This window comes from Amphiprion ocellaris, chromosome 1 (assembly GCF_022539595.1).
Source record: "Amphiprion ocellaris isolate individual 3 ecotype Okinawa chromosome 1, ASM2253959v1, whole genome shotgun sequence".
In the NCBI taxonomy this organism is placed as follows: Eukaryota; Metazoa; Chordata; class Actinopteri; family Pomacentridae; genus Amphiprion; species Amphiprion ocellaris.
This window is the reverse complement of record NC_072766.1, coordinates 4,469,803-4,493,952: the sequence shown is the minus strand read 5'-3', so window position 1 is coordinate 4,493,952 and position 24,150 is coordinate 4,469,803. Positions and strand designations below refer to the sequence as shown.

The window sequence follows — 24,150 nt, the reverse complement described above, 5'->3', positions numbered from 1 at the left end:
AAAAGAAATCTGTGTGTAGGTGTATATCAGGGAAGTGCAGTGGACCCTATATTAAACCAGAAGCAAAACAAAGACTCAATTTTTGACCCGATGATGGCCCAAGCTTGAAAGTCAGGGGATCACCAAAGTTATTACAACTCATCCTCAAGCAGAAATGAATTTGTGAGCCAAATTTCATTACAGTTCAGGCTGTGCTGAGGCACGCAGAGCTAAATTGTGAATATGCTAGCATGCTGATGCAAAGCAGGCGTAATGTTCATCTTGTTCAAGGTCTAGTTTGCAGTTGGTAGTTAGCACACAAGTCCATATGGAGATGATTGGAGAGTTGATAGCTTTGCATGTATTTGGTTGTGAACTAAATTAATATTCTGGCCTGATAGTACACCAGACCAAAAGTGGAGGAGTTATTGAAATTCATTGTGAGAGAGGCATGAATGTGTGCATCAAATCTAACACATTATGGGTTAGTAGTTGAGACAAGTCACCCAGCTGGTGGCACCAGAAGAAAAGTCAGACCCAAATCAGTACATTAGGCACCTATGTTTGTACCAAAAGTTCCACTGCTGCTACCTTTTATATTTACAGCTGCAAAATGCACTTTATAATCACTGCTGTAATCACCTTATCACTGCCATTATCACTTCATCAAACCGAGGTTTACAATAATGCACAGTGCACTTTAAGATCACTGCTGCTGTTGGTTTGATTTAGGTGTGCTTATTTATTTAGGATTGCTATAGTCTTGTTTTCTGTGCATAAGACAGTAAACCTATTGAATCTTGAATCTTATTCGATCCTGAGATGTTTTACTGGTTTAGTAAAACTCTGTAGGAAAAGTCAGGAGGATTAGGTTTCATCCTCGTGACACCATGCATATCTTGCACTGGATTTTATGGCGATTCATGCAACAAATGCTGAGACATTCCAATACATAATAAAACATAACTCTCACAGTACAGCCAGTGCAGTGTTTTGGGGTCACCTGTAGGATTTATCTTTCTGAGACCAACAGCGTCTACAAAGTTTCATGCAATATCTGTTGACATGTTTTAGCAAAGTGCAACTTTAGAGCTGTGAGAAGCAGCTGGGCCTAATAGTGCCGCCATTCATTATACATTCACTCTGGACCGTCACCCTTGCAGCATCCTGCAGGTGGATTGGAATAGATGGGACAGCAATCTATGTGGAAGTCAAGCTTAAGTCATCCATTATTTAAATGTGTCCTCAAGGAAATGTTGCCTTTCTGTACATCTACGTGTCCTACTTAGCTGCCATCTGTGCCAGGGATGCCACCAGCATGCAACCGCCTGTGCAAGCCATGATCAACATACTTTAACGCTTCTCTGTCTTTGTCTTCCAGGTTCACTCGTGTGGAGTTCTGGATGGAAGCACAAGACGCGCATTAAGACATGGAATAAAGTGACGACTGAGAAGACCTGAGTCAGAGCCGTAAATAACAGAAACTGACATTTAAAAGATTAAAACTAAGTCTGGAGAGCGAGAGGAAGTGAGAAGTCATCGTGGAAGAGGAGTGAAGATGGGGTGTGGTCAGACTCTTTCCATGGTTCTCCTGGAGTCATCAGTTCGCTCCGTCAGCCGCCGGTCGAAGCAGGAGTCGCCTTGCTAAACAATCCGAGCAGCTCGTTTCACCTGCTGGAGGAGACCCCACTCTCGGTGATGTGATGAATAAGTTTGAAGTCCTTGGCATTGTGGGAGAAGGTGGGTGGTTTTACACAGCAGATGACTGCGTGATTGTAAAAACTGAGCACTGCTGATGACCTACAACTCTACTCAGAGCACTGAGGACAGATCCAGTGTAGTTTTGTCAGGAGAATTCACATCATACAGCTGAACTCTACACATGGCAGTTGTCAGATCTCATATAGCCTACATTTCTCCTGAACTTTGCATTTTTAATACGGTGCAGATGGATTTTGAGGGGGTTGTGAACCTAAGAGGTCAGGGAAGTTTGTCATGGAGTCTGACTGTCCTCACAAGGAAAATTAAAGCTTTAGACAGTTGTTTGCCACTTATTTTTCTATTAGTATCCTTTATTTATCCCCCAGACTGCTCAGAAAAGCAGTCCTGAACCCAGATCATATATCAGACATTTCCTAATCCCTATATTTCCCTGTTTGAGACCTTATCAGATTTGAATACGAAGCCTCTTTGTTTCCTGATCTGCTCCAGTTTTAATTTTCTCTTCATGCAAACTCCAAAGATCCTCCATGTTTAACTGTTGTCTTGATAGTTTCCACAGCACTAATTTATCCCATATTTTTATTTATATATCGGAATTGTCTTAATTGTTTTTATATACTTATACTATGCATTATACATTGTCTGAATTGGTGTGCTGTCTTGGCCAGGTCTCCCTCGGAAAAGAGATTTTTAATCTCTAGGGACTTCCTGGTAAAATATAGGTTAAATAAATAAATTTTGAAAAATCCTACTGTGCCCCACTGTTATCCTCACTACACTGCTGGTCTGAGTTTCTTCTCTTGAATAGATACTGGTTTTGTTCCCTAATTATTTTCACTGCTTCCATGTTTTGTTTTGTTTTTTAATCCATGGTTTAGTTACTGTCTTCAGGTCAGCAAGAAGTGTTGAATTTCACAGACTCTAATTAAACCGTGCTTGGAAAAAGTAGAAGAAACTGGAAACTCAAAGCAGAAAAGTGCATCTTGGCTCCATAGAACTGATGGAATTGGAACTGCGCAAATGCACAATATGTTGAATTTACCATGTGAGCGATCACATTAAAGGTAATTCCACCTCACTTCAGAAGGTTTTCACCTTGTGAGCATGAAATTATTTGGATGCCAGGTTTTGTTTGAGAGTTTACAACAGAACTAAGGCATGACTGCGTATAAAATTGCTTAATGGTTCTTTTTACCGTCAATGTGAGCTGCACTTTCCCGTGCTGTTGGATGCATAACAATGCACTTAAAGCTTTGACTGTCTTGCTCCTATATCCAATGAGCTGTCATTTGTCCGTGTGCTTTTGGTGGCTCAAGCTTGTTTGTAATTTTGCTAGAAACTGTGACGTATCTTCCGCTGAGCAGAGGATTGTGGGTCGGATTGGCCAGAAAAGCATGCAAACAGAAATAGTAGGGCATCCTGGTATTTTTGGCATACTAAATTTGACATACGAGGGCTGATCAAAAAGTTCCAAGACTGTGCTTTTGAACATCAAAACCTGATTTGAATTTGGCAATCATCCCATCTAAGTAGTCTCCTTGTGCAGTGACACACTGCTCGCGGTGCTTCTGTAACGCTCCCTGGACGTTCCTCCATGTAAACATGTCAAGCACCATCTGCAGTGAGCGCTGGACGCTGGATCACCTAAACTGTGTCAGCAGGGTGACCCCTCAACCTCAATTTCATTTTGGGAAAGAGGAAGAAATCACAGGGAGCCAGATCTTGTGGGTGCATGGCGGAGTGATGATTGTGTTGTTGTAGCTAAAAAATGTGTGTGTTATCATTACCGCATTGTGACACCCACATGCATCACGCCACTGTTCAGGTGATTTGCAGTGAATGTTCTCCTTCAGATATCAGATAGCTCAGGATGTTACAGTAGAGCTCTGCCTTGACTGTCTGAACCCGGGAGATTGATTCCCGATGCACAAGCATGTGAATGTTGAAGAAAACAACCAGCATGTTCCTGCTGCGCTTCCAACATGATGCACTTTGTACGGTTTTAGAAACTGTGAAAACTGCCATTTCTTTGCATCATGTCACCAGCAATGGTCCTCTACATGATCATCGACTGCCGACTCTCTCAGAGTGGGATGTCTTCTTCCCTTTCCCAGTTTGATCTCATCATCGTCATCATCATCATGTGCCGTCTTCGTTCTGAAGGTGTCTATTATCCGCAGCTCTCTTCGCTGCAGTGTAGGACTGTGTTGCATTCCACCTCTTTATGTCCATTTGCCTCTTTGCCTTCCTCTTGCACGTGTTCCTTCGATGGTGCCTTCAAGAATTATGTTATGGAGCTTTCCAGCACTGCCACTTTCTCCAGTAGTTTGATCTCCATGGAGAAATTGCAAATGCAAACCTATCAGTAAAACTTGTGAAACACAGGTCCAGCGGTTGATAGTTCAATGTCAAGTCCCATCCTAATTTATGACAGTTACTGCTTTCACATGGTGCACATGAGCTCTGTGCTTCATGCACCAGGAACACTCTCTGAACGTTTTGATCCACCCTTCTACTATGTATGGGGATATAATGACACTCTGGTGTAATGTGTGGTGTTGTAGTATCTCTGCTGGGATTCACACTGGGTTTACTGGACCTTCAGTGGTGAATTATGACTTGTCTGTGGTTAGTTGATTCACAGAAGCTTTTCACATTTTGAGCCAGAAGGCAACATTGTTTTCATTTAATCCTGAAAATGATCTTTAACTAAACAAAGCCAACTATTTCTGCCCACATCTATCCAAATATTAACTCACAGCATGAAAGGTGCTGCTAAATGCTCTCATCCTGCCAATAGGAGGAAAATAAAGGTATTTTGGGCAGCCAGATACCTGAGTAGGTTGGAAGCAACCATATGGTCAGTCATGAGTTCCTGGTTGGATCCCTGGCCAGTCATACCTTATTTCCCTGCACCTTTCTCCATATTTCCTGTCTCTCTCCACTGTCTCTATTTAATTATAGCCAAAAATGCCAAAAACATCTTGCAACAAAACAAATTCATTAATTCATTGCCTGATTTTTTTTAAAATTATTTTCACAGTGAAAATTTTACCATTGAGGGAAAATTTCTAAAATAGGGGTTCAAAAACCTCCTTTGCGTGCGTTAGTTTGTCTGTGTGCCTACATGCTTCTATGTGTTCGTGTTCAGTCGACTCTCCATGCAATCAGTGACAACACTGATGGATGGCCATGAAATGAAATAAATGAGGACTGAATTTTACCCATAGCTGTGAATGACCCTCAAGGATTCCACACATGAAACCATGCAGACGTTATTTCTTGGATGGACAAGAATTTGTGCTTCAGTTTAATGCAAAAACACACACAAGTAACACATAATCTTTATTGTACTGTTGATAATTCTCACTGACTGATCTATATCAGTGCCTGTCAGTTTATATTAATCAGAAAGTTTGATACACAAAGAACTGCACTTCAGTCGGGAAAGATCTAAACAGCAGATTATGTTTTTTGCTTGTATTGAAGCCACCATGTGTGTAATTTGTATATATGTATAAAAAAGTTTGCATAAAGTCAGTCATTTTAATCAATGAGAATCCATATTTGCACATTTTCTTTCAGTAACATTATGAATGCACTGACACATTTTGCTGTTTTAAAACTTGTTATCACTCTCTGTTTTAATTAGAGTTTTGCCTGGGAAATGCTTTTTTTTTTTTTTTTTTTTTTTTTTTTGAATTTGTTCGGAAAATAACAGTAAATACCCGTGTCTGTGAGCCTCAGCTGGCAAAGCTAAGAAGATGAGCTCAGTCAGCGTCACAGCTGTAGCAACTTCAGAACACTTTGTACTTTTTAGGCTCAACTCTCTGCATCACAGTTACTGAATTCTGTCAAAAATGACCCAAAATGATGGAAGGGATCTTATTTGAACCACTGACTGCGTTTTCAGGTTTCCAGCAAGGTAACCTTTACTTTCAGCTCATGGTTAGCCGAACAAACAGAGAATTTCAAGCTGTCTGATTGGGTGTTTCATAAAAAATACACTTTGAGATTCAATGTTCTCTCATCACTATTTATGTGTGCATTCTTGTACCTCTAACTTATCAAAGAAGCACATCTATTGCATCAATAATTCAACCAGGAAGTTCATGTCCATTCGAGCCAACATGTATTATTCTGTTTCTACGTTTGCAAAATGGGATTACTTCCTTTCAAGACTGATCAATAATCAAATGCACGTGCAACCAATTCAAAAGCTTAGGAGTGCTCTGTCCAGCAAAGCTCAACAATGTATCTGCAATTTCTGAGTATATATTGTTTGTGAGAAATTATGCCTTAACCATTTGTGATCTGCAAAGCTTACAAATCAGCTTTGTGAAACCTTGAAACAACAAATGTTTTATCATTTTGGGTTTGTTCAGGAGTCTATATCCATGCTTGAATCTTCAGGTCATCTTTACTGTATAATCACGTCCATTAACAAACAGGAAACAATTATTCTGTCAGTATTCAACAACTACAGCTGCACAAGGCTTGTGCTAAGGAGCGCCAATAAACATGATGGCTGTTTTATTAAGAACAGTGAAAGTACATATGAATGAAAATGCTGTTTTGTTACAGAATGAGTGAACAAAAAGGGTGTGACTCTCCGTAAGACCTGAGCTATACAAACCTATAAACCCTCAAAAACAAGCACAGGCAAGTAGAATTAGCTGGAGTATTATGCTGGATGTGTGGTTTGAAGCAGTTTGGAAAGATATGGAGAATAATTAACTTGAACTAATGCAAGTCTGGCTGACATGTTGTAAAGACAGAGCTGTAAACCTGAAATTTAAAATATCAATGGTCAACCGATTCCTGTTAAGTCTGTCTTAGCAAGACATAAAGCCACTGGGACATGGGATGTGTTTCTGTGTGTGTGTGTGTGTGTGTGTGTGTGTGTGTGTGTGTGTGTTATTTGTCAAAGGTATAGGCGTAAGTGTGTGTTGAGTGTGTGGGAGAGTACGTTTGCCTCCGCCTCACCTATTAACTGTTGTTTCTCTGGTGGTTCTCACCTACTGCACTTGTTTTTTATGAACCTGTTTGTCAGAGGTTTGGAGGCCGAAACATAATTAAGACGTTGGAACTTAACAACACGGCTCTGCCTCACTTTTTATTGATCTTTTGTGTCTTTTTCTCTTCTTCTCTCTTGTCCAGGAGCGTATGGAGTGGTGCTTAAGTGCAGGCATAAGGTAAGATGGCATTTCTGCACTGCTTTCATGGAAAAATATTCACACTTTGCATTATTGTGATATGGGGCTGCAAAAGGGTGCAGTGGTTTGAGGTGTTGCAGCAACAAGGTTCTTTCTTGGTTGGAACCTGCTGGTTAACTGAGGCCTTTCAGTGCTCTGAGTTCAAAAACAATCCAAAAAACATGCATAGTAGGTTCATTGGTGATTCTATATTGAATGAAATGTCATCCACAAAAATGTGCTCGTATTCTGTCAACATTTGAATTTAACGGACACCAAAAAAAAAAAAACCCCGAAAAAAAGATTTTAAGTATAAATCTATTTGAAAGAAATGACCAGATTCGATGCTTCAGACCTCTGGGTGACTTATTTTCCTCTCAAAGACGCGTTAAATTGTGATTCATTCACAATTGAGCGTCCAAGGTTGCATTTCTCTGTGTGTTAGCCCTGAACTGAACTAGCAGGGGTCAGCTAAGATGCCAGACTCTCTGCAGAATAAAGAAGCAATAACTAATGGATGGATGGATAACTGTGAAATGAGGATCTTTGCATTTTGGTGTACTGAGAACAAAATCAGATGATGAGAGGGAATCAGTTGTACAAACCAACATTAACCTAAGGATAGAGCTGATTCGAGACCTTTATTTGTGTCATGCTCATACAGTGGGCAGGGAAATGCAGTGAAACTCTTCCACAACAACATGCAGTAACAACAAGACAGGATTTTTAAAAAGTCGCTAAAATAGAAGACAAAATAATCAGAAGAACAGAGACTGGGAAATAAAGTGCAGTGTTGCAGTGATGTGTGTGTTTTCATACATCTATACTTGGTTACATATGGGTCATTCTGCCTCATTTCACCAAATGCCCCAAGCCTGACCATCTTCAACTGGACAGAAGTGATGAATATTGAGATGACCATGTGTAAAATCTGGGATCATAGGTAATATTAGTTCTTCAGTCGAACACTATTAAGATGGGTGGGGTCATAATGACTTTTGCGTCGTTCTCTCCACTCCAGTCTGTGGAGTAATGTTTGAAGTGCCAGAACTTGAGAAATAATAATACATTTTTAAAGCTCCTATTGGTGCCAATCACAGGATAAAAGTGCAAATCTGCCTCTTAGGGGGAACAATAAAGGTTTTATTGTTGGTAGAGTATTGGAATGGAAACAAAACCAAATTTTCACCATCATGTTACTGGTTTGTATTATTCTATCAAAGCAGGGTTGCACCATTGAAGACCGTATGTACATATCAATGAGGCTGGAAAATTTCAGGACTGTAGCCGCATTATTTTTCAAGTTATAACTCTTCAAACACTGATGCACAGATGGGTGCGAAGAAAACAATACAAAAATCAACATGACCCCATTCCTCTTTAAGGAATTTGAATTCAAGAAGTTGCAACACCTGTGACCAAAAAGTTTACATGTTTTATTTAGTGACTGTTTCCAAAATCATCCACTCACTCCTTCCTCCCTATCTAAGGACCACTACATAGTGAACTATGTAGGGAGCACCTCAGCAAACTCGAGCTATTTATTACGTCGCTTGCTAGCTGTGATTTGTGTTGTAACAGTGTTATATGAACACACTATATTCACAATTTATTACATGGCTAAATAACAGGTTAAATCTAATTCAACAATACAACCTGAATGGGAAATTCCTTACAGTTTAATGACAAGTTTTCACGCCCTTGTTCATCCCGTTTTTATTCTCCTTAGTGCAATGCATGATGGTACATATTGCTTGGTTAATGACCGTCAGCTGTACGTTACTTTCCATGGTGCATTGTGAGATATTTTGAATGCACTGTATAGCATATAAAGGTTGTAACTTAACATTGGGACAGCACTAAGAAATGGTGAACACCCTACACAGTGCACTATGTAGGGTATAGTGAGTGATATTGGACACAGCCAGTAACGTGCAGAAAACAAATCAGACAAATATGAGACGTTCAAGCATTAACTTTTTTTAAAAATTGGATGAATTGAGGTGGAATGACCCATTGGACAGTGTGATGTTGCTGTTTGAGATAAATCTGAGGTCAGGGTTCACTATAGTTACAACACGAAGGAAGAAGCTCCTCCAGGGTCTCTTTGTGTTTGTGTTGAGTCCATTCCTGGGTTGATGGAGGTCTTTCATGACCCTCTTTACACATCCTTGCGTAGATGTCTTGGAGGATGGGGAGCGTTGTGCTCACGGTATGCTCCACTGACCTTAGAAAGCTCTGCAGGGCTCTTTGGTTGTCGGCAGCACGTGTTTTCCACTGTACCAAAGGAGAACATCTTCAGTCCTTACAAGAAACCCTGAATGTCAATATATATGGTCTCATATGTAGAAACCTGTATGTGAGCAGATGCACACTGATATTATTTAGTCTGAGAACACGGTGGAACGTGTGGGTTCATTTGGTGGCTCTTCCAGAAACTATTTTTGCCATTAATGTAGTTGGTATGCAGGGAAGCAGGGCCTGCTGGTGTGACTCATGCAGCAGCGTCTACCATACATGCCTGCATGGTTCCCAGCTCTGTTGTGTCATCCTCTACCTGCTGTTTCTCTGCACGGTGTTTATCAAGCAAAGGCAATGTTCTCAACCTGTTCCGAGCTGCTAATCAGAATGTTGTTAAGAGATTTTTTTAAAACATAACTTAAAAAAAAAAAAAAGAAAAAACAAGTGTCAGCTGTGGGATGATGATAAATGCCAGCTCAAAGACGTCTTTGCACGTCATTTGGGCTGCCTGAGATGAAAGTTGACAAACGTGCTCAAATCTTTGGTTGTCAATCCAAAGCAGTGGTCTTAGATTGCAATCACTGCAGCAAAATTTAGGATCAGATTCTCTTATTGTGACTGTTGGTCTGACTCCAACCAGTACTCATGCCAGTTTTTGAATCCTGGAATAAATTTTCCACACTCTCCTCCTCCACCTTTCTTATAGTTTATCGAAGCATAGAAGTGTCAGTTCTGTGGCCAAAACTTCTTCATTGTTTTTCTGTTTTTTTAAACCAGAGTGATGCAGATGAATGATGTAAATTAATGATGTCCTTCTGAGCACATATTCTTTTCTTTTTCTCTTCTTATTGGTGCATTACATGACATCTCTTAATTTAATATCATTCAGTCTGACATTAATTTAAGTAAACTCATCCACACATGGTCTAACATCATCTTAACAGCCACACAGACTGTAGTCAGACTTGATGTCTGCCATTTTTAGCTAAATTAAATTGGTCACTTGTCACTTTTTCTAATCATGAGCTACAAAACTGGATTAATGTTGTCTTGTTCATTCATGCTACTTTCGCCGCTTCACTAGAATGCTAGAATTTGAGGGCAAACTTTCCAAATATAAGCATATCTGTGCATAAAAGAACACATTTGGCTACCAGTGTAGGAAGTGATTTTTTCTGGAAAAGCATGCCTTAAAGATTCCATATGGTGAAAAGCTGTTTTTATTGTTTTTTGTGGTTGTTTTCAAGTTGAAAGTGTAAAGTAAGGACCGTTAAGATATGAAGAGGTTTACTTCTGCCATTTCTCAAACTTTCCTTTTTGATATAATTCTCAATGAAACAGTGGCTGAAATGCAGCCCATTAAGACTACACGTTAAACAACACACCACTGCAGTAGAAATACAGATTTGTATAACATTACATTGTCTGACAAACTCACAATACACATGATTTGAAAACATTTGTACTGGGACTTTGGCAATATTTCCACATAAAAAGACCACTGAGAGAGAAAGACTAAAAAATGACAGAGTTCTGATCTCACACACTCATTTATATTTGTGTCATCTGCTGTGGGTCTTTTCCTACACACTGACAATCCCAGATGTAGAGAGAGTCTTCTTCCTGAAGGGGGCTGGGACAGCAGCAACTCTACAGATACTCAGACAACCTGTTTAGAGCAGGTTCTAAAAACAGCAGTTACTCAGTCATAGTAAATGAACTGTCTTACAGTATTTTAAGCTGAATTTTTTAAAGACACATTCTGGCACATGTGAGGCTTTTTTTAAAAAATTTGCTGAAAAGGTCCAAAAATACTGACCTTTAATAGAATGCAGGCTGTTAAAATGTTAATATCGAAAGACACAGGCACGTCTTTCACATTTAGCTAAAAATAACTCAAATAAAGAAGAGTTACTCATCACAAAAAGACAAGTGACATTTACCTGTAATAAGACATAAGATCACAAAAAAGCACCAGATAGTCCATTTATTCTATAAAAAACAAGACCAGCTAGGTTTTCAGAGTAGTAGACTTTTGCTCTGCAGTTTTTCAGTGCAGCCTTTTAGCAGACTAAGTGAGGCTGAGTGTACTAAAATTAGCAAAGATGTGTTTAATTACTCAACAGTCCAATTTGTAATGAACAGAATTGTATTAATCTTTCAAAAGTTGCACCATATATATTTATTTTCTTGCTACTTGATCATAATTAGTATTAAAATATGCTTTAAGTACCAAAGGCTGCTGTGCAGACTAAACATTCAAAGTGTGTTTCTGGCCATTCTGCAAAGTAAGTTATAACTATAGCTGTCAAATAAAAAGTGCCCCAGAAATGTAGTGTGTAGTAGTAAAGATGAATAGTTAAAATGAACTAGAATTGTCCCATAGTACTGTTATTTCCAACACTGACTGTAATTTATTATGAATGATAATTTTGCGACTGCATACTTAATTTAGTACCACATACTATTAATTTATGAATATAGTGCCTTTAGATAATAATGTCCTATATATAGAACTGCTACAGGTTTCAGTTAGGGGAAGAAAATCCTTCCCTGCCTTAATAGATGCACCCCTTTCACTTGATGTTTGCATATTAAAAAAGAAGAAAAACAGTCCTAAGAGATGAGGCGCACTTTTGGAGAACATTTTTTGCACCCAGGAGCTTTTTAATTAGTGTGATTATTTATGTAGCACTTCAATTAATTTGGCTCCAATTTACACCAAAGCAATCCAAGCAATCCACGGTGCAGTGCAGCGTCCATTGGAAAGTGTTGGAATGAATGGACACAGTGGTTTGTTTGGACTGTCTGGGGTTTTCCATTCCTCTTTTTTGCTCAGATCTTTGGATTTAATGAGTTGGCTTATGCGGGGATTTTCCAGACTGGCTTTCGAAATAGCCAAGTTGACAAAAGTTGTGTGCAGCGATGATATTTTAGAGAGTAGGGAAAGTACATTTAGAAATTTACAGATGACTAAGTGATTCAAGCACAAGAGTGAATACAAACTTGAGTTATTAATCTGTTTGCATTGTTATGTTGTTATGAATGAAACATCAAACTGGTAACCTGGATAGAGAGAACAGAAATGGGTTAATGGCAGATTACTATAAGCACCTCTATTCAGGTTTTCATTATTCAAATGATGTTAACTAAGAGTTTAATCTCAGTGAGAGCAGCAGTGACCGGAAATATGACCCGTATTTTCAATTTATGGTAGGTCAAGGTAGGACAGTTTATATATTAAATCAAATAACCTTAAAACTAAAACCTGCCAGTGGGTTTGTTATCTTTAAAAACAAAACACACACACCAGATTTACACCATTAATCATCGGGATGTTTAAGCAAATCAAAGCTTAGAATCATAATAGTTCATCAAAATCACTGTATTCTGCATGTCTCATTTAAAAAAACTGCCAAAAACAAACTTAAAAACATTAGTGACTTGGCTGTGACCAGCAGCCTTGTGATAAAATTGCAGGCACTTTTTGGTTGAACTGCAGGCTGTGTACGCAGAGTACACATGAGACAAGTAAGTAAACAAATTAAAAATGTAGGTAGTTAAATAACTTTAGCATGTGGAGCCCCATTTCTTCCCTGTATTGGGAACACCTGTAGGCATGTGGAAAACTATTGAGAAGTTTTTCAAATTTTTGTAAAATAAATAATGACTTTTTTTTTCATTTTATGGGATTTATGGCATTATGAAGACATTTTTAAGTTCACTCTACTTCCAGTCATGGTTGTGCTGTTTCCATAGAGGTGCAGTGAAAAGTGAGCCCACGGTGAGCAAAAATGACAGCAGCCAAAATCCCCAGAAACTGCTTGAACTTCAGAAGGATAGTAATGTTTTTAGCTGCCCTTTAACGGGAACAAACAGGAAGAGGTCATCTGACTGTTGACACCTGAAACTAGCTTCATCTTCTCCCACGTTTTGTGATTTTGTCATTTGTTAATATCTTCAAGTCTGCTGCCTTGCTTTTCTGTACACAAGATCTATATACATTTGTGCCTCCTGGAAAAGGGATTCCTCCTCAGTGGCTCTTTTCAAATCTTTTGTTTTTCATGGTTAAAGTTTTTTTTTCAGGATTAAGGGCTTTTCCTGCATAGAGAAATCCCCATTTAGTAATGGCCAAAGGAAAACTGTCAGTGACAAAATGGCAACAATTGAGAATAATAAATATACCTACATAGTTTTTTAACCAGTTCACTAATTTGGGGTTTCATTTATTCAAGCATAATGAACTTGTTTATTCTTCAGATGGTCAGAAATAACAGGAAAGCACACCGACTTCTACCACAAAAGGTAACAAAAACTCTTTACTTGTACTGTTCAGACCTATAATGCTTATTGTCATGCCTAGTCACCCCCCAATGGGCCTATGTGAGCCAGGAAAAACTCCGGTAGGCTCTCCCCTGAGGCTCATTTGTGATTTGTGATATTGGGTTCTATAAATAAAAATGACTCAACATATACCGCTGAGCAAAAATGTTGGACAGTCATTTATCCTATATCAGTATAATAGCTGATATTTATCAGTCTGGTAGGTAGAGAAATACAAAGAAAATCAGTTGGGTTTTCACTTTAAAAAAAAGAAATATATGTAAATCTTTATATTGTACAGCTCCTTAACCCTCATGTGTCGTCCTGCGGGTCAAAATTGACCCGTTTTAAAGTTTGAAAATGTGGAAAAAAGTATATTTTCACAGTGAAACTTCTGATGTCCACATTTTCAACATTTTTGGGAAATCTTTGAAAATTTTTGGTGGAAAAAAAGAAATGTTAAAAATGTTTCTTAAGAACATTCACAAAAAAATCAACCATAATCCAGCAAATTTCACTGGATTTTGGTTGATTTTTATGTGAATGTTCTTAAAGAAAATATTAGAAGTTTTACTGATATATATGTAATCACTATAGATATTTTTAGGATTTTTTTGGAAGATTTTTACTCATTTTTTGGAAAATATTCACAAGAATTTTCTTGCCAAATTTGGGTTTTTTTTTTTAAATACAACTTTTAAGGGAAAGTTTTAAGGAATTATTGGAATTTTCTTCCTGAAGGTTTTGCAAATTTTCAGAAATTTGAGGAATTTTTTTGCTGATTTTTAGATTTTTTTTCAGACCAGGAAACAATATTTTTTGGTGCACGTAAATGAGGACAACAAGAAGGTTAAAGTCTCTATAGATGGATTGGTTAAATTGCATCTATGCTACAAAGTGAGTGCTGTATTACCGTCTTATTTTTGATGTGCACAGCTCAAATGTCTATCAGGACAAAATTAACATAAAATGAAATCATAAATTAATAGATTTTTTTGACATTTACAGAACCTTTTCTTCAGCCGTTCCTTTCGGCCTCAAACACCTCCAGCAGTAAGGTAGACTGGCTGGTACATTATCTGAGAGGGAACATGTTCTAGAATAAATATTCGCACGGAGCCGATGAGGCAACATGTTCTCCTTTGACTACTCGAATTGCATTTTTAGTCCAATTCCTTCTGTGTGCACATTTGTTAACATAATATATTTGTGAAAAACACCTAACGCTGCACAGAGAGAGAGAGAGAGAGAGAGAGAGAGACTATTGTAGGAGGAGTGACAGTTGCTGCAGAGTCAACAAGAAAAGAGAACACAAGAGATGGAGAGAAATTCAGAGGATTTGCTTTGAGAAAGGGTTGATTTTACTCAAGATCAGTTCCTTTTGCTTGATTTTAAGTGAAAATTATGTTTAGATTTCAGTTTGAAGATCTTATGCTTGATTAAAAACAGTCTAGATTGTTACTGCCTACATTGTATTATGACTTAAAGGGAATTAAAGTTGGATGAAGATGGTTCATAATGAAGTTCTGAGTGCTTGATGTTTTCCCTCTAGTCCCTTTCTCTATACGTAACATTTCATTTGTGCATTTTTCATTCATTTTCGTTCCTATATTTGGCCAAGTTCGCTCCACGTCCCGTTTCATAAAAATTTCAAAAGAGCCATAAATTATATACATTGAGTGAAATTCAAATATGCACACGCTTGCATTCTGCAGCCATGTACAAAATGACACGGTAAGCAGAACACGGCTGGAGAGGAAGTCACAACCCAACGGAAGCTGATAAAAGCTAAACTAAAGGACAATCTGCATATCAGATGTATTAAAATGCAGAACGCAGCCGACTGTGAATGTGGAAATTGGCTTTCGCATTTTCCTTGTCTCGTCTTCTAAAGATGCTTGTCTGCTGTGTGGGAAAGGCTGTAGTGTTTATGCTCCACTCGTTTGTTGGCTAAAGGCGAGCTCTGCATTTGTGAGACAGAAACATAGAATATGTAATCATTGGCTGCATAATTCATTACATGCACATTGTTGTTTGCTGTGTGAAAAGTTTGACTATCTTCATGTCCATCGTTCTGCATGGATGACTAATCTGTCTACATGTAGAGAAAAGCAGCTGCAAAGTCCGTGGATAGCATCGACTGATTTGTGTCCAGCAGACTAATCCTCAAAATGTTCAACAAAATATAAATCATTGTTTGTATGTTGTATGAAAGACACCTTAGAGCCAGAAACCAGCAGTTATTGATCACGACTTCTATTCTGTGCCCTGAACGCTCCAGGAGATGCATCGTAATATTCACTGACTGCATGCAAAATCACAGCAAAAAGACTGAAAAACCAACAAGGAGGGCTATTTATCATTACATTTGAATGAGATGACACGAATGAAACATCCAAAGTTTACTTTTTTCCTTTTTAAAGTCTGCTACTTCTGCTTGGACAGATCTGGGAAAGTTTAATAACTTTTATGTGGACTTTCTTTACCCTAATATATAAAAAAAAACACCCTTTAGTGATTCTGTTAGATAAAAACAATGCTTAAAATGTAAATATCCAACCAGCAGATGTATTTAAATCAGAATAAAAGGTACAACCAGAGAGGTCTGCATTTATCTATAAATTGGGATTTTACAGTATTTAGACTCTCTGATCATTTTTTAAAGGTAAGCGAGCAAACAGCTGCACATAGCAAAATGTCAAAAATATCTTTATCGCGCTCTAAACATGCAGCTCTGTGTATCTCTCGCCTTCTGGGTTAGTGTTTCTGGTTTCATCATCAGCATATTTATTCCGACTGTTGCTCTCATCATCCCTACAAACCCACAGTATCCTACCTGCCCATGAAAGCTACGACTGAGGTTAACCGTGACAGTATAATATTACGTTCATGTTGTCATAAACATCTGACATGTCTTTGGGAGGCGTCACAGTTTCACATTATGTCAGTCACCTGCTCTGAGGCCTGAGACTTACAAAGCAGGATTTGAGGGTAGCAAGGTCAGTTTAGCTTTACCTTTAGCTGATTTAGTTTTTATCCAAGTTATATCACCATGGTAACTAATGGCGAACTCCTAATCTGCTCTAGAGCAAGTTATATTCCAGATAACAGATCATCACCTCCTACTGACCAATTAATTCTCTAATCTCACAAAGATAGTGCTGTAAGAGAGTCTCTTTCAAAGCCACTTCATTGTTCTGTTGGTCTTTATATATCAGTATAACCCTAAAACAGAGACTGATGAAGCACTAAAGCCTTGCACTTCCTGACTTTATAAGATTTGCAAGAAACCTACTTTTTGGTTTGAACGATGTTTTTATATTTGTTCTCCTCTTGCTCCAAAAAAACCCATTTAACATCGGCAAGCAGCTGAAAGAATGAGGCTAAAACTGTCTTATACACTCTAAGAATATCCCACTGAATGTGAGATTAGTGAATTCATCCTCCACATCACCATGAAAATAGTTAGATTTTTTTATTGCTTGATTATTCTAGTTTACATAATTTGTCTTTTCTGTGAGTAACATAAAGGGACTACATCTGGAATTTTGTTATACAATCTTGTGTTGCATAATGAGAATTTATCTGGTGGTTGAATTAGAAACCTGCATTTTAGCAATTTTTGCAAAACCTTTCTCCCAATGTGCCTCACATGGGGCAGAAATATTGATAAACCCATTCAATCACGTTCACCCAGTCGAGTTTTGGCTGCAGCAGCACAACCGGAGAGCTGTGTTCCTTTAAGCCAGTATTATGTTTTTTTAAATCCTCGTTACTGGTTTTGAATTATAGTTTGTTCTTCTTGAGAGAAACATGCAGCTAGAGACCTGTTCATGTTTGTGGTCGATCATTTGGTGCCAACTTTTCCTCTTTACCTGGAGTTGATAACCACTTATCCCAACTTCAACTTTGGTTGTTAGATTTAATAAAGCTAGATAACAAAAAGATATCCTGGACATATCAAACTTTCTCCACAGTACAGGCCTCTGGTTTGTGTTTTCTGTTTACTACTCATGTTCTTTCAAACCAGCCACCAACATCATACAATCTACTCACTTGTTGTCACTCTGTTCATTAGACTCCAATCTGCCACAACATTAACCCTCCTGCTGTCCTCATTTACGGGCACCAAAAAATATTGTTTCCTTGTCTGAAAAAAATCAAAAAATTCAGAAAAAAATTCCCCAAATTTCTGAAAATGTGCAAAACCTTCAGGAAGAAAATTCCAATAATACCTTAAAAGTTTACCTTAAAATTTTTATTTTAAAAAAATCCCCCAAATTTGGCAAGAAAATTCTCGTAAATATTTTCAGAAAATGAGTAAAAATCTTCCAAAAAAAAAATTCTAAAAATATCTAAAGTGATTCCATTATATATCAGTAAAACTTCTGTTATTTTCTTTAAGAACATTCACATAAGAATCAACCAAAATCCAGCGAAATTCGCTGGATTTTGGTTGATTTTTTGTGAATGTTCTTAAGAAACGATTTTAACATTTCTTTTTTTCCACCAAAAAATGTTCAAAGATTTCCCAAAAATGTTGAAAAATGTGGACATCAGAAGTTTCACTGTGAAATTTTTCAGACTTTCAGACTTTAAAACGGGTCAATTTTGACCCGCAGGACGACACGAGGGTTAAAACCACTGACAGGTAGAGCAACAACACTGATCTTCTCGTTACATTGCGTTGTTCTCCTGGAAAATCTGGGCTCCTGACATTTGTGTGGACGTTACTTTGACACGAACCACCCACCTTAACACTATTGCAGACTAAGCACGCCTCCCTGCGAGTATCCTCCCACAGCAGGCCGCTGACCTCAGCTGCACCACAAAAAACTGCTCAGGAACCTGAGGATTTTACCCGCCGTTCAAACAAACCGAATCCTCAATCTGGTTTAGTGTCCACAAGCTGTGCCGGAACAAGCAATTATTTTTATTTTCAGATTTTTTGTGCCATAACTTATGGTTTTTCTCTCGTCTGTTGTCATTTTGACAGCTATACATATAGAAAAGATATATTCCATATAAAGTAACACTGTCAGAAATCTGCAAAAATGCAACCAATCATTAATTGACTCTCTTGTCTATCTGCCATTTTCTTTTGACACAATGCACTTCCATACTGGTCCATATCTCTTGGTTAGTGACCATCGGATGTACGCTACTTTTTGTGGAATACTTCGAGGACTCTATATAGTGTGTAACAACTGTAACTTAACATGTGGACTTCTCTAAAGGTTCCATGTTTAAGCCCCAACAGGTCAGAGCTGTTTTCCTGTCTGGTGGTTTTAATGTAGATGCTGTTGCTCTGCCAGGTTTGTCACTTTGATTTTTGTGCCAGGACGTTCCAGCGTTACCTCTTGCTTGTTTCGTAATGTTGTAAGAGATTTTATTTAGTGCTCAAAAACATTTTTAAAGTTTGGAATGCTAGATTTTGTGTCGTGCTTTTCAATCCACTAAACCTCTGAAAATCGTGACAGCAGGATCATCACTCTCTAAACTGTCAGAGTGTAGCTACCACAGAACCACAATATGTTTCCAAGCTCACAGAATTACAAACAGTCCAATAACACTGCATAGATTTTTAAAAATACTTATCCTTCTGTCAGTCTCTTTTGATTTTATTGAACCAGGAATGTATTACACTCAGAATCTCCATTTCATTAAAATTTAAACACCAGCTGTCAGAGGGTGGTCACGTTAAACCGGGATATCCTTTCCTTTTTTACAAAGTTACTAACATGTGACACATTTCCCACTTATGTAAAAGCGTGAGGGATTCATTTTCCACATGTAGAGCCAGAGACTCAGACCATGGCAATGAAAGCTTTTTAGCTTTGCTGCAAGAGAGCAGTTATTTTTACTTTTCTCAGCTGGAAGCAGGGCAAAAGAGAAAAGGGTGGTGGAGAGAGAGAGAGAGAAAGAGAGAAGCAGCATGTGAGTGTGTGAGTGTGTGTGTGTGTGTGTGTGTGTGTGTGTGTGTGTGTGTGTGTGTGTGTGTGTGTGTGTGTGTGTGTGTGTGTGATGCAGAGGGAGGGACTGAACATGGAGACTATACTGATGGTAAATGGGTCACCCTGTTAGGAGACTACAGCAGACCTGGATATGATGGAGGGAATAAGACTGGAGACTCTGAACACAACCAGGCAACACGTTGGACTCTGACTGTACCACAAATGCATTTGAAATGTGTGTCCCTGTATAAATTATATATACTTTCCAGTACAGTATGTGTCTGACGGAACGTTTAATTAGCCGAGCGAATGTGTGCCAGCGTTTGTGCAATGTTCTGCCACTTTATGCAAGTGTTGTATTAGCGTATGTGGGTGTGTGTATGGAGGCTTATGTGTTAGCTTGAATTTGTGTTTTGGGAGTGACAATAGCACAACCTACACGCTAGCCAGTGTTTCCTGGTGCATATACAGCGTTTCTGTGCAGTATTGGAATTAATTAACGATAGGTGATCAACAGAAAATCCATCAGTGACTTTTTGATGATCGATTATTTGTTCAAGCAGTTAAACATCACCTTGGACTCTAAATTTTGTATAAAAATTGCAAAAAAAAATCTTTATTTCTTCTAATTTGCTTGGGTTTTGAAATTCGTTTTATCACAGTTTCTGATGTAAATCTGACTTTTTAAAAAAAATCTTGATTTAATGTTTGAAGAGCACAAGATCACTGGTCCAGTTAAGAGAAGCTGATATGGATAAAGTACATCCAAATATTGTGGTTTAGAAAATGGAATTGGAAATTTACTGTAGAAGTAAGTGTAAACTGTTGATGGAAAAATAGCCAGATGTAAATGTACCCCAGTGAATTAACTACATAACAGGACTTCACACTGATACAACAATCATACCTACAGCTACTGCTTGCAGATTTTTTGTTGTATTTTTGTATTTATCATCCTGTCAGACATTGACCTGCTTTTTATCTATATTGTGTGACCAATTACTGTAAAACATGCAGCCAAATTCTAACGGTTGCATACCGTTTTTCTATAAACTGTAAAATTGCATGCTAATTTTGAAGCCAGAAACAATAAAGACTATAAACAGCAGACTAATGTGACTGAAGTTAAGCAAATTTAAGTGTTAAAGTAATTTTAAAGACTTTTAAATGTTTTTTTATTCAGTTTTCAAAATATTCTCAATGAAATACAATCTGTCAAACATTACTGACTTCAAATAAATGTTCTCTATTTATTGTATTTTGTATATGTGGTTTTATGAGACATTGACCTGTTTTTTTTTTTTTTTAAATTGTATTCTAACACTGCATTTTTACAGGAATACAGTTAAAAACTATAATATTGAATGCTTTTTTTGGAGCCACAAACAATAATGACCATAAACAGCAGGCTGATGTGTCATAAAAATTAAGTAGTTTAAATGTAAATTAAAAATCAAGTTACATTTTTTATTTATTCTGTTTCTAAAATAGATTTATAAAATACAATCTGTCATACATTGCTGCCTTTAGATAAATGGTCTCAATCCATGAAAATGTAATTTTCCTCATCCTCTATTGTTTAAGGTGTTTCAGTGCTATATGCTTTTTTTTTTTTTTTAAATGCTAAACAGAGTTGGTAGATCTTAATTCTGGATCATAAAGATTAAACACACAATGTTATTTATGATGTACACCACCATTCAGAAGTTTGGGGTCGTCCAGGCAATTTCACATTTTCCATGAAAACTCACACTTTTATTCATGTCCTAACATAATTGCACAAGATAGATATTCCATTAAAAATCAGACTTTACCAGCTACAATAGTCATTTACCACATTAACAATGTCTAGACTGTATTTCTGATTTATTTAATGTCATCTTCATTGAAAAAAAAATGCTTTTCTTTTAAAAATAGGGACATTTCTCAGTGGCCCCAAACTTTTGAACGGTAGTGTATATCTGCAATTCACATTTTATGCATTTTATTTGAAGAAAATGTGATAATTTACAGGCAACTACAGTGATAGATGATGTTAATTACATAGGCAACAAGACAAAAAGTATATTATTGCAAAGTTTAGACACAGTATTAAACACTGAATCTTGTATTCTACTATCGAATACTGTCATCTAATATAAAGCAATTAAGAGTTTAAGTAAATTTCAGTTGTAAAATGCTGGTGACTACAGCTTACAATAAAACATTTGTGGACGATGCTCCTGTGTTAAAGTCAAACATCCGAGCTTCTCTGTTTTGTGTAATGTGACAATCAGCACCTCTTCACGCCATCAGCAGAACATTAGCGAGCTTGCGGCTATTTTTGGGTGTTGCTGACTTAACAGCGGCTCCAAAGGTAAATCAGTGGAGGTCAGGGACACACACACACCAGCATCATCAGCACATTGCAAGATGCTGCCACAGAGTTTGAAATGTCGCATGTGCTGAACGTCTGCTGGTATGTGTGTTTTTATCTCAGTCTGCCTGGTAAACACACTAAAGCTCCCCGTTTGCTCTTCAGATATGTGAAAACTGTAACTTTACTCCCAGGATTAAGCGTCGTCAGAGCTGTAAATCCATGTCGTTTCGTTTCAGTTCAGTGAACATCTCTAAACAGAGAACTTAAAAAAGCATCTTCAGTGGAACAATTGGCTTTTGTGAGCAGGATTGCTGACGGTGATGCGCAGCTTCTCACTGTGTTGCTTCGTTCCAACACTGAGGCCGACTGTTGTCTGACCCTGAGCACACAAAAGGACAACAGAGTGACATGAGAGTAACCGAGGACACCGGCCTGGATGTTGTAATCCCCACTGTCTTCACCCACTACAGCCTCAAATGTTATCATAGCCAATAGAGGCACATTTCTAGGGTTTAACACAACTTGCGTTTTAGAAGTGCGTTTCTATGCGTCACTCCCATTTCCACAACTTATCACTCTGAATTCCACTCGGTGTTAATTAGTACATTGAAAAAAATAAATCTTTAAAACAAAGGCAATAAAAATGTGGTGGCAAAGTTTCAAGAAAAAATACATAAAAATTACGGACTATTGTAATGTTGAAAACCTGTAAAATTGTGAAAATAATGGCAAATATGTGAAAAATAATGATATGTTCAGTGGACCTAAACACTGTAAAACTGATTTTACAATCACACATTGTACAAGAATGGATTACTATTTGTAAATATATATATTTTTTCTCCACAGTCAATGTGTAAATAATATTTTTTTCTAAATTTTACTAGATATTATGTCCAGTTTAACAAAACTGTAAATTAACAGTTCATAAAGAGATTTTTTAATCTTCAATATACACAATTTTTCTTTGAAATTGTGCCAGATATCTGCAAAATAATTAATATTTGTTGCTCATTTAAATACAGTCAAAATAGTACAATTTGGTGTGGTATAATAGTGTCATTTTATGGTTAAACGGAAGAGTAAATTAGCATTTGTGAAAATACAGTTTTTTTTTATTATTGTGAATGTCATTTAGAAGTTTGACCTGATTTTCGTTTGTTTGTAATTTTGTGTATGTAATTTCAGACGTGTTTTTTTTTTAACTATTTATTATCTGTAATTAGACAAAGGGAAAAAAATTAGTAAAATAGTACAAAATTGTTCCAAAAACTACAGTGAAAAATGTTTGCTTTTTTTTCTTCTTACAGTGTATGAACATACATTTTTCAAAAAAAAATTTTGATAGATAACTCGTCTACCGATGCAGCAGCTCAGTTTGATTTATCCTTGTATGCTTAATGACCAGCACTGGTTCCTACAGTGTTGTTTTTTATTGCACTACCTGCTTAGGGATACAGTTAGTAGCATAATGATGAACACAGTGGAGCATAAATCAGCTTCAGAGCCAAATATTTCATTCAGGGGTTGGTGGAGACCAAAAACGGAGCTAAACAAGACTGAATGTTTGACTTGTATCCCTCAGATGGGCACAAACACAACTCAAAATAAAAGATACTGTTGCTCTTTGACTGCTGGGGGTGTAAACAAGTAACTGTTAAGCTAAAATGTTGACTAAATCATCTCAAAATGTGATGATATGTCAATCTTGCGGTCACATCTTGTTTGTGCTGCTTTCAAAAGGCCAATAAATGCTCATTAACAATGACAAAAATTTGCTAGTTACTGTATTTTTTCTGAGAGTGTAAAATGTTGATTCCAGTTCATTATGTTTTCCTTAATTCCTTCAGTTGCTTTAGCCTTAAGAATATTACCCATTTTGTTGTAGCATCTCACTCAGCTTTAGCTCAGTCATTTAGGCCTTCAAAACTCAATAAAGAGTGATTTCTGTATGGTTATATCTCCCAAGTTTCATGGTTCCAATTTGGATGTAGCCAACAGAGATAAATCCAATAAAATGTGCAATTATCCTGCGAATGTTCTGTTTGCAAAAGATGTCTTATGTTTTTTAAAGATTAGAGAAACTGCAACCCTGACCCGTGAAAAGCTGCAGCAAAGAAATCACATTTCCTGGAACTAAATTGTTTCATCAACTTGCTGTATGCATTGCAAGTGATCACAAAACAGCTCTACCTTTTTCATTACTGTGTTTCAATAAATCTGCACAATATATGATGGGTAAACCCAAGCATTCCAGCACTGCATTTGAAACAAAGCTAAATAACTGAATTTGCAATCAGACTGACTTGCAAAATTCATCAAGGTCAATCAAGCAACCTGCAAGAAGCGGAAGGAGACCGAAGATGCATATAAACGA

At 37.4% G+C, this 24,150-nt stretch overlaps 1 protein-coding gene across 5 annotated transcripts in view; it reads left to right on the top strand.

Moving 5' to 3' along the window:
• Nucleotides 1-24,150, top strand: part of cdkl5 (cyclin-dependent kinase-like 5) — a 55,583-nt gene that overhangs the window by 1,390 nt on the left and 30,043 nt on the right. For all 5 annotated transcript variants that reach the window (XM_035947301.2, XM_023268399.3, XM_023268401.3 and 2 more), the window contains exons 2-3: nt 1,361-1,719; nt 6,862-6,896. In XM_035947301.2, coding sequence (XP_035803194.2) covers nt 1,683-1,719; nt 6,862-6,896 — 72 coding nt within the window. In that variant the 5' untranslated portion in view covers nt 1,361-1,682. The remainder of the gene's footprint in view (nt 1-1,360; nt 1,720-6,861; nt 6,897-24,150) is intronic.